The sequence below is a fragment of the Amia ocellicauda genome, chromosome 7, assembly GCF_036373705.1.
Source record: "Amia ocellicauda isolate fAmiCal2 chromosome 7, fAmiCal2.hap1, whole genome shotgun sequence".
Lineage (NCBI taxonomy): Eukaryota > Metazoa > Chordata > Actinopteri > Amiiformes > Amiidae > Amia > Amia ocellicauda.
In genome coordinates, this window is record NC_089856.1 from 7,935,852 (window position 1) to 7,947,860 (window position 12,009).

Here is a 12,009-nt window from a genome sequence, read left to right on the forward strand (position 1 = left end):
AATATTAAAGCCGTAGTCCAGTCAGACAGATGCATTCATCATATTAATTCTGGTGTGTACTTGTCCAGAAGCGATGTCATTACATTCTGTTCACGAAAAACCCGTCTCTGGAAAGCTCTGTATCCAATAAATCCTTGTGCAAGATGGGATGGAAAAAACAGCTGAGCCACAACTGAGCTATTCGTTCTAATAGTACCTCTGCAGGCACCCATAGGTGTCACTTACACACAGAAAGTTTAGGAAACTCTGGCAGAGTTAAGGCCACCCAACAGGCAACTTTCAGTCATTGTACTTATGAAAAATCTAAGACACTGTTGGGAACGACCAAGCCCAGACTGGAACCTTGGTCTGTCTGGTTCACAGGGGCCAACCTGTACTCTGAGTGGAAGCTTTAACCTGTTTACGTATTCTGGAGTTCTTTATTGTTCTTCACCTGTCAGTTATTAGATTTAGATCTTTAAATTTTTACAGTAGCTTGGAGGAATGTATAAATTAAATTTTCTTGTGTATCAAAAGGCTTTGAATGTCACCCTGTCAGATTGTAGTGACAGCAAGAGAGGCTGAAACAGACAGAGATGGGGGCATAGAAAAAATATCCAATTTCCAGTTTCTGATCGACCTGTTTGATCTGTTCAGTGCCTCAGATTTTAATAGGGAAGGTTGGTTGAGAAGGGACGGGGGGCAAAGGAAGGAAGTTTTATATGAACTGGGAGAGTCTTTTAAAACATGAGAAAGTGAGAAGTGGGCAGGGCAGAGAAAATTAGTAGTGATTATATCTACACGATTGAAATAGAAATGGAGAAAGCAAGAGATAGATATGGTCGACACTTTTTTTTTTTACAGAAACTCAATTATTCACATAGGGCATCACAATGGCATCACATATGGTGCAGCTAAGGGAGGAAGAAAAATATAAATTAGGTTGTGCTGTGAGTGTGAACTGGGAGTGGCAGATATACAACAAAGGAGCATCACAGAGATATAGACTGAGAAGAAAATGAGAGAACAAGATAGGCACAGACAGTAAGAGAAGGTTTTGGATTGAGAATGCAGTCTTTGAAAGGCCAAAGTGCTTCTGTATTTTTTGTTACCCAATCCTTATAGTTGAATGATAGAATAATAATAATAATAATAATAATAATAATAATAATAATAATAATAATAATAATACCTTGATTCATCTATGGTTATTGCGTATACCAACATAAAGCAGCCAAAGTGAAAAATGGCAGAAAGCACATGGCAATATTTGCTCTTCGGTGTTCTTTCATGGCCATTTATCTAACTAGTTCATCATATCATTAGGGCTTCTGTTGTTAGGTGTTTTCAGCGTGTTTACTCCCCTTTTTAGTTTCTTAATTAAAATGAAGGGTTGATTGAGGAGTAGGAAGCTAGCATCATTAAACAACAGGCACTTCCGATAGTAAAACCTGTAGGTTAGTACTTGTTGATTGTGAAATTAAAGAAATTAGTAACATTTGTGATTCTCATTAACTGTCCAAATGTAATGTTTTAATGGGAGCAGCAGCATGGGTTGATACGTGACATTTGTCGGTGCTTCTACCAATATTTATTTCATTCAAGTTTGCTTAATCAACTACTGAACAGATCAGTTACTACACTGTTCTCATTGGGTTATTACAACCAACAAAACTGTAGAGAAAGTGGCAATGTTATGTTCAAGCCAGTGGTTATTAAGCTTTTTGCTCGCTCCCCCATCAGGTCAAGGTGTCGAACAGAGGGGGGAGGTTGTCGACTGATGCCTTCTTATCTATCACAGCACACCACTGATATAAATATATACCTTTATACTTGTAGATAAAGCCTAGAGACACAGCAGAGTATGACCACAACAAATCAAATATTTTTCAGCTCTAAAACACAAGACAGGATAAAAAAAAATTGAATTCAACCCAGGTTTGTGATTGATTCACGACTGTAACAGCAACATACAATAATAAAGCATTTAATGTAGCTGAATTAGGAATGAGAATTAAGACATCTGTTGATCAGACAACACTCCCTATAACAGAAACTACCACCTATAAGCAACAGGGCATCTTTATTATACTGCTGATGAGCATCAGCTGTATTGGGTTTCACAAATCCCATGAATGTATTACCTCAATTGAACAGGTGTCTGGATTTGAAGTATTTGGGTTCCTATTATGTATGCATTTCATGCACAGCAATTCCCACCTGTGTCTGTACATCATTAACTGGTAACACATGAAAAGTAGTTAACACCAGATTTACCAGATGGTTCTATAATCCCAGAGAAAATCTGGAACAGAACTGAAAGGAATTGAATGTGTAAATTAATAATTAAAGCATCCTAAAATGATGCTTGTGCTTAATTAACAGTATACCATTATTGTAGGGTTATACTACAGTATCAACTTATAGTCCAAAATAGGGGTGTAATGGTATGACATTTTCACTGTATGATAACCGTCACAAAAAATATCACAGTATTATGGTGTATTGTTAATATTATTAGCAATTTAGTTTTAATGTATTAAATATGTTTGATAAACACAAACATATTTCAGTTATTATAATCCATTCTTGAACTTTATTTTGCATATCTTCAACTTAATCAATGTCTCTTAAGACATGAGAGGCAACAAAAACAGAATGTAATGCAATACCTTGCATGAGGAAATGGCAACGGTATGACAACCGTCTGTTTTTATAACCAAGGTGCACCATCAAACTGTTACATCTTAATGTAACTTTATGTATTATATTCTAGTTTGACCATATTTGGAATACTGTGTTCAGTTCCAGTTTCTACATTGCAAAAAGTAGAAGTAAAAAAAGAGATGCACATGATGCACATGAAATGTCTGCTTCTTGCTGTGCTCTCTCTTCACCTGCCTTAAGTCTTCTTGAGAAACTTTCACTTGACCCCATTGCAATATGTCCTACAGAAAAAAGAGATGCTACCCCAGACGGAAAGCATGTCAAACAGGCCCTAAGTGAGGAGGAGATGATACCAATGATAAAGTGTGCCTTAGCAGCCCAGACCCATACTATTCACAACATGATTTCTTGGCCAAGGCTCTATTCTGCTCAATTAGATAATTATGGACAATTTTCTTAAATTGGTTAACCTATTCCAAAATAAACAATAACCCCAATAACTTTTTCATGCCCCTGCAATTTTCGAGTGGTAATCTTACCTTAAAGACTGGAAGCCGGTAGCCCACTGCAGTACCACATGAAAATGCTTCCCTGTTGGATCCCCCTGATCTCTCATCTTCTACCACAACACCAACTGAAATAGACAGAGCCAAGCCCATCATGTCTATGGCAGCATTCTGGCTGGTAAAGGCAGATCCCGCTCTTTAAATTGCTCAACCACATCAATAAACAGATGATATTACAGGGACCCAACTGATCATAATTGATGGTCATCGCCTCAGTTTTATTCTCTGATTATTCTCCACAATCTGCCTGCAAGCCTTCCCTGAGATCAGACCCAACTTTTATTGGAAATAAATCTAAAGCTTCCTGATATATTCTGCCATGTTGTGGATCATGCACAGACCCCTTCCAAAGGTTGCCACCAAAGACTCTCCATCTCTCCAACCTGGGATCAGTGAGGGCAAGACAGTTCTCTGATGTAGGATTCCCCAGCAATTGCCACATAGGAAGATGTCACTAATGCTTCACCAGTGAGCATACCTCATAAGTAGGGTCATCTTTATAGAAATCTTTATCGAGCATTATTGCATGCGTTTTGGTGGATATGTATTTTTTGCTGCCATCATCTTTGCTATACTTCCTTTTTCCAGTTTTGTGCCACAGGGTTCTTTTATTTTAAGCCTCAGTCCAAGATTGTCAGATACATGACAGTGCTGTACCTCAAATAAAAAAGTGAAATAGAATTTTCATAGCACCGAAATGCAACTGTCAAACCAACAAACCATGAAACTGGATGTATTAAGTGTACACACAAAAAAACTAAATGACTGCTACTGGATATAAATTGTGAGTGACTGGAATAGGCAACCGATTTAGCCGCACTTTCAGCCAGGAGAGCCAGCAGGAGATCCAGTAGGAGCAACTTTTACAGACTACTGGAGTCTTCTTTTTAACCTGGGAGGTTGCACTAGTGGGGTTAATCCCAGAAGAGGCAGAACAGTGGAGACTTGCGGTACATTCGGAGAAGCATTCGAGTCTACAAGAAAGTAGCAGAAAAGTGATCTTTGTCTTATCTCTAGCTCCTGTGTGGGAAAATTCCTCCAACGACAGTGAGTTTTGTTGGAGCCAAATATCCAGATCCTTCTTCTGCATTTTATCACTGAGATGCTCCATTGTAGTCATAGGAAGAGGAACATTGAATTTACATGAAGAGAGCTGCTGGAGAAGGTTCTAGTTCCCACCAGAAGACTAGTGCATCCCGAACCTTTGCTTTATGTAGAAGACAATGTGAACAGACTCTTATTTGATTCTTATTTTCTATAATTGTGCTACTAAATTATTATGTTTTGGTTTTTTTTAATATGGGGGTGTAAGATTTAGGTTAGGGTTATTCAGTTATTTTCTATTTATGTTGTGATTACATTAGTTAGGTTAGATTTTAATTATTCTTTTTCATTTTAATAAAGACAATTTGAAATGTGTTTTTCTAGTTTTATGTGGCTTCCCCCCTTAATTATGGACATCGGTGCAGAGTTCTTTCCTTGTGTTCAATTGAGATATATTCTCTCAGCTGTGGAAGAAAATGAACTGTATTCTTACATCCCTGAGTCTGATGAGGGTGTCTGAGATCCAGCCAAACTTGTGCGGGAGAAATTTAATCAGGTGATAATATGTTCTCCGGGAATAGTAGCAATATCTGATGTGGCATAGTCGAAGCTGGGTTATAGTCACCATCACCGAGACATTTGTTTTATTAATTGTCACTAGTCACTGCCTGGTGAAGGTCCTGTTGGACTGAAGGTGATTTGGGCTATAATAACTGTAGCTATTGTTTAATTGATTTACTACTTGTAGTTATGTTTTTCATGTATGTTTTTTTGTTTCTTTTATTACTAATCCCTGTTTTCTTTTAGATTTGTGTGTGTGCTTGTGCTGTGTTTGTTTAAAGTAACTATTATGTGTGCAAGTTGTTTTGCTGAGCCCTTGCCACTAACTGAGCCCTTCACCTGTGGCTGGATAATGGCATCACCCTGGCAACAGCCACAAAATCTCCCGCACACCTGAGCTCTCTCCCCCTTGAATGAGCTTTCTAGATAAAAGGAGAGCAGCTGGTACTCAAAAGGGAACAGCCAGCAGCCAGCAGCCAGTAGCCACAACAGGGCTGGTGACCACTCACTGAATGCTAGCTTGAAAGGCGACAGAGAAAACGGCACTCAAGTGGATTCTGTGTGTATGAAACCGGAAGGATTCGAGGAGGGGAAGAGAGACTATCCTGAGCTGAGTAAAGCTAAATGATGTGTCATGTCACTTGTGATGCCTAGACTAGTGAGCGGATGTGTTGTGAACCTCTGAAGAATAGGATTAGTAAAAGAAGACACAGAGATATCTGATGTGGATAAAGTGACTTTTTTCTGTCACTTTTTCCACAGTGCTGCAAAGGGGTCACTGCTGTTTCTTGTTTCTTTTTGTTTAGATTATTTTGCGATATCTGAAGAGACAAAAGTAATAGTGATTTTCCAGATTGAGACTGCAAATAATAAAGTGGTTACCTGCAGATCCTGTGATGTCCAGTCTCTGGTGGAAGGGTCACCTGGGTCCACTTCCTGGTCCAAAGCTGGCGCTGATACCTGTGAGGGAGAAAAGCTCAAAGATGTGCCTCATGAAGGATTTGTCTATGTGAAATGTAGATTTGGCATTGAACTATAATATACCGTAGTATAGTGTGCAGTGTGACGTAACGTTCCATTTTTAAGCAGTATCCAATCTGCTTAAAACAATATTTATGGAAATATGAGGTGTGGGGCGGAGCAGGAGCAAAGGCGTTTGTTTTATAAACATTTTTTTTTTTTTTTTTTAATGTTGGCGTTTGCGCATTTGTTTAGCCAGTTGGCACTGATTTTTTTTAATATAGCAGCAGGAAGCTCTGCACCCATTGGACTCTTTCACAATTTGTTGTGTTACAACTTTAAATGTTGATTGAAATGTGATGTTTTTCCCATTTGGTTTGATTTACAGAACCTACTCAACACTTTGAAGAGGCAAGAGATTAGATTAATCAGTTAATTAAAAAATAAACTGAAATGTCTTGGTTAGAGAAGTATTCAATACCTGAGTCAGTATTTGGTAGAACCAACTTTGGCAGGAATTACAGTTGTGTGCAGTCTTTTGGGGTCTCTAACAGGTTTGAACACCTGGAATGTGCAATATTTGCCCATTCTTCTTGGTATAACTGTTCAAGCTCTGTCAAGTTGGTTGTTGGACAGCAATCTTCAAGTTTTCCCACAGATTCTCAATCGGATTCAAGTCCAGGCATTCACTTTCTTGTTTTTAAGCTATAGGTATAGGTTTATTCACAGAGTGCAGTTACAGACTACAGACCTAAAAGCAAGTTATGTGTGTATATATATCTTTCCTTCTGTGTCTTCAGCAGACAGAGACCCTCTGTTCTCAAAACATTTGATTCTCTCTGCCTTGATATTTTCAGGGTATAAGTTAAACATGGTTACTTTTTCCTGTGGTTTCTGATAGTGTTGAGGTGGAATTGTACAAAAGGGTATGACATATTTTCTCATTAGCTGTATTGTTGATTATTTGGCATTATTTGTTTAGACTTGCATATTAATCAGCATTTCATTAATTTTCATTGATTCTTCCAATTATTCCCGTATAAGGACTTTTTATTTGTTATCTTTTGAGGTCTCAACCTATAAATTACCATATCTATTTCTCTCAGAACGTTCGCTGAGTCCAAAGATCCTCTGTATCTCCGTCACCGTTTCCCTATATAATGTTATTACCATTATCTAATAAACATCTTATTGATTCATGGTGGTCCTGTGGATTAATTACAAATAGGATTTCTTACAAAGTCAACTTCCAGGACCAGATGCTGAAGTGCAAAAGGAAGCGAGCACCAGAGGCCACCAGTGGAAATTAAAATGAGATTAGTTTCAGACTGAGGATATGGAAAAAGACTTGTAGTTAAAGCAGCAACTAAAAAATAAACATGTTAAGATGGGTGGCCTCCTCTCATTTATAAGCCTCCTTATGTTCTTATGGTTGCCTACCTCTGACATATTCTTTGTATCTGTTTTTCCCCCCAATGTGGGCCTCCTGGTTGGCTGTGTGAATGTCAGCCTGGGCACTACAGATGCAGTGTTACCACTGTGAGGAGTACCTGCTGGAGAACGACTGCTCAGCGCCCCAATTCATCGTCAACTGTACAGCCAACATCCAGAATGCCTGTCAGAAGGAAATCCTTGTTGGAAATAATGGTAAGGGGGCCAACTTGTCAATCTGGAACCTCCTTTATAACTTTATAACTCCAGGAGTTATAAAACAAAAGTCTCCAACCCTTAGCCTGGAGAAACCCCAAATGATTTATTTTCATAGGTCAAGCCTAAATCTTCAGTTTCTAAGGACTAGGACAGAGCTTGCCAATTCCTAGTCCTGGAGAGCCACAATGTCTTGTGTTTTGTGGTGACTGTGGTTTTATCCAAAACTTTCACTGATTATTGTGAAACTTATTATGTTTAATTATTCATAATTGCCATATGTTTACGGTATTCGGCAGTTCACTATTTAGAGGGACCTATAAAACCTGCAGCTTCCCAGGAACAGGACTGGTCATCCCTGGACTGGGAATACACATTACTTACTGGTCAGTTAAGCAACTCACTTGTTCCAGGCTGAAGGGTATTGAAGTGATCTTGCATAGATCAAAACACAAGCATAAGTGATCGAGATAAAATGTTGGACCTATAAATGCTGCTTGGGGCCCTCCTGGCTTTCTTTGTAACTAGATATTCCCTGTAGTTGGGCACCAGAGTGGAGAATACTCCATTGCACAGGAAAGAAGAAAAAAAACAGAAAAAGTAAATCAGCATGTGGAAAACAAAGGTACAAAATATAAATGCAATATTTACAACTTTTTATAAATGTATTGTTTGTAGTTTAAGCATTTTACCTTTCGTGTGCACCATCACCATTAACTTGTCTTATCTATGGGGTTGTTGATCATTTTCTTGTTTTGGGCATTTTTACTACCTTTCTCTCCAGAACTCATAAATTAATTGCTACAGTTTAAGTCTTTACAGCAGATGTCCTTGCTGTAAAGATGAACAGGCAGCCATTCTCTTAAAAATCAAGGAGAGAAGTACTCAGATTATTTACAAACCTATAAGGCACAGGATATATTCTGTTTAACCCTTTGTTTTCATTACACCAGTATATTGAACTCAATATAAGGGTTGCTTCAATCATTTTTTGTGTTAAACTGCTAGTATACATGTGCCCAAGGTTTGCTTACTGAACTTAATTTGAAATAACTAAACCTTTTGTATCCCTCCTTTAAAAAGATAAATAAAATAAGACACTTAAATCATCTATCATTTATTCAAATTTAAAATGTTAAATTCTGTTCTTTGAGTTAGACCTTTGAACTCTGGAATGAATATTGTTGCTTTTATTCAATATGATGATCTGATTTTTGTATTGTTTCTCTGCAAATAAGGATATCAAAACAGTTATCAAAGTGGTGACTTTCAAGAGTGGAAAGACCTGAGTTCAAATGAGAATAGGAGAAAAGTCATGTTAGCACATACACCATCCATACATAGCCCTGCAGATTGCAATGAACGTGCCTTAGAGTAATGTCTACACTAACAGGATATTACATATATTAAATACAAATCTGTACCCTATCATGGTATAATTTATTCTTAGAACCCACTTTATGCTATTAATGAATCAAAATGCAAAAGGGTAGAACTTCATAATTTGATCCAAAAGTTTAGATTTTTTGCAGTCGTATAGAGCTGTAGACCCTAAATGCTAATAACCATCAAAAAATATCCTAATCACTTCTGTAAATTTATCCAGTTATAATAATCAAATCAAGGCATTTCCTTTAACGATTGTGAAATACATGAACGAGTCTGAAAGGGAAAATCTTTCCAGGCTTTTCCCACAGATCTCCTGGATGAGGGTCTTATTGTAAGTTGTATGTAAGGACTCATCTATGTTTTATTTACATTAGCACTACTGAGCCAAGTGTCAGTTTGGTGTGGATTGGCACACACAGCTCACGTTATGTGAGGAACTGATGACGTATAATTTATGTAATTAAAATCCATATTGCATACAATTTGCTTGTTTTATGAGTGGCTCTGTTTTATTTTTGTTGCTTCAGTTTTCTGACACCACTGCTTTACATTCTGGTTAAACCCCAATGGCTTCATGTCTTCTGAAAATGTGGTATTTCTTTTTTTTCTTTTGGATACAAGTTCTACCTGTACTCTTCTATCCCACCAGAGGGTTACAAGTGTTTGCATTTCATCAGCATTGCAAGCTTTTTCATCCATCAATATCATTAGAGTATATCTTAACAACTCTTATCTTCTTCTCCAAATGCTTGTTGATGATGTAAACAAACACAAAATTGCATAGTTTGTAACCATGCCAACAGCCTTCATCGCCAAAGACCCAGCTTCAAATATCATGCAGGACCGGAGTTTCAAAGGTTGGTTCATGCTCAAAAGCGATCAATCAGTGGACACCTAAAGCCTTGATGTCATGGCTTGGCTGTAATTTGATTATTTGATGGACCTCTGGGCTCACCGAAAGCAATAAGAAATAAGGATGTTTGTTATCAGCAGAGATATACAAAGCCATGAGCCTCACAGTCTCAAGCATCACAAACTCCAGAAAGTGCAGGGTTTGGCCAGAGGCATTTCACATAAGTAAAATTTGAGTAAAATTGCATTGTATTCTCCCTAAGAACTGTTTAAAGAATAGTACAAATGTGTAGTTGCCATGTCTATTTGCTGACAGTAGGTATCTTTGTTCCTGTAGGTGTGTCGTACCGTAAAGCCTGTGCTTCCTTCACAACGTGTTTAATTGCGTCAGCAGGCTACCAGTCCTTCTGCTCTCCGGGCCGCGTAGGTTCGGTGTGTATCAGCTGCTGTAACACCCCGCTGTGTAACGGCCCCCGACCTCCTCGCATTTCTTCAGGAACGGCCCTGCAGCCCTCTGCCCTGGCCCTGAGCACCATGGTCATTCTCTGCCTGCCGTGATACAGTACAAAAGCTGCAAGTATCTGGTGAACGTGGGTCAAAAACCATGATGAGGGGACCATGCTTTTGAGTATATAAAAAGTGTGAAGATCTTTGATCTCCCAGTCTTAGCTGGATGTCCCCACCAACCCCCCCACCCTACCATGAGGGACAAGACAAAGCATTGTCTGAAAGGTACACCATCAAAGCTCTCTGCTATTTGTTGCTCAGCAAGCCCCGAATGCCCTGCAGCACAGCGATTACACCAATCTGAGGATTTGAAGCAGTTGGGACTGTTAACAATCTGAATCTGCAGCCACCTGACAAGCTACGGGGAGTCACGTTTGTGCAAAAAATATAAATCAGCCAGCTAACTGCGACCCACCTCACAGCAATCAGCTGTGAACCGCTGTTCTCGGAAGTCCCAGTTTAAACGGGCAATACCATACCCGGCCTTGGAGAGGTATATAGTCTACAGGAAACCATTCCAGCTGGATTAATAATCTCATGACTTCTGCTGACAAGTTGAAAACAAAGCACTGAAGCTAAAGAGGACAATCTTATGTTAGCAGGTTTGTAGAGTGTTTGTAGACATGGCTACATAATGGTACAAGCTTGTCTTGCCAACTGGGTCACCATTTGCATTGCATGTGCAAATAGCTGGTGGTCAAAATACCTTCTGCTAGTTAGAAATGACTAATACTGTTTATTAGAGAAAAGGCAGGAGGCTTTACATGGATAAATTTTCCATCTGCCAACAAAGCCTGTCCAGTAATATTCATTGTCTTCATCATTCATCACAAAAGTATCCAGCTTAGATTTTGGAGAAACATGAACTTAGTTATACAAGTTGTGTATATGTTTTGTTATGTGCTGATTATTTGTGCAAATTCTGCAATAAAAAATAAATGACCCCTTACCATCTACCTCTCAAACACTGTCTTTAAAAAAGTAAAATATCAGATTAATCTTCCACATTGTTTTAGACAGATGTAATACTTTCATTTGGGGAATGTCAATGTTAATCAAATTGGAAGTATTTATTTGACTGCAAGCGCCTTTTCTTAATGCTTAACCTCAAAAGTCATGTTACAATGAGAATCTAAGAAAACATAGAGCACAGGCACATTTGAAAAATATATTCAAACAATAATCTCAACAGGAATCAGTTTATAGCACTTGAAATTTAAATCTATTCCATAAAAACAAAAACAAAAAAATTAAGAAATGTTTAGAAGATGGTCACAACACCCCCACCCACAATATGATAATGGACAGGGGGATGGATGGGCTTTTCACAAAATAAATTTTGGCAAGGCATGTTGCTAACTGTTATGTGCTTGTATGATTGTATGTTGGTAAGAGTGTATAGCCACGGGTTGACTGTTAATTGGTGTAAATGTGACAATAATGGTAGAGAAAAGTGGTGTTGTAAATGAGACTAACGCACCAGCTATATATTGTCCACAAGGCTTTCATCCAACCTTAAAACAGCATACAAAATAAGAATATATATATACAAAAATAAACTATATTATATAGCCTTGAAATGTATTCAACAGACCCTACCCTTTTTTTAAAATATGGTACATATATATGGAAAAAGAAATAGTGATAGATCACATGCAATTCAACTTTTCAGTAAAATCATAGGCATCTGTTCTACGCCTCCTGCTCCTATTTCCATCATCTGTATGAAGCAAGAATAAGGCTCAAGGCTGGGATCTTCACAATTAGTTATATATAAGCTTTTCATTAACTTCTGTTCTTTATTCTTCACCAGGATTCCCTGCAATATTGTGTTTTA

At 38.1% G+C, this 12,009-nt stretch overlaps 1 protein-coding gene across 1 annotated transcript; it reads left to right on the forward strand.

The window, feature by feature from the left end:
• Nucleotides 1-7,279: 7,279 nt before the first annotated feature.
• Nucleotides 7,280-10,223, forward strand: LOC136753815 (ly6/PLAUR domain-containing protein 1-like). Its single transcript, XM_066710203.1, has 2 exons — nucleotides 7,280-7,424; nucleotides 10,060-10,223. Exons 1-2 carry the CDS (start codon nucleotides 7,280-7,282, stop codon nucleotides 10,221-10,223), a joined length of 309 nt encoding a protein of 102 aa, XP_066566300.1.
• The last annotated feature ends 1,786 nt before the right edge of the window (nucleotides 10,224-12,009 follow it).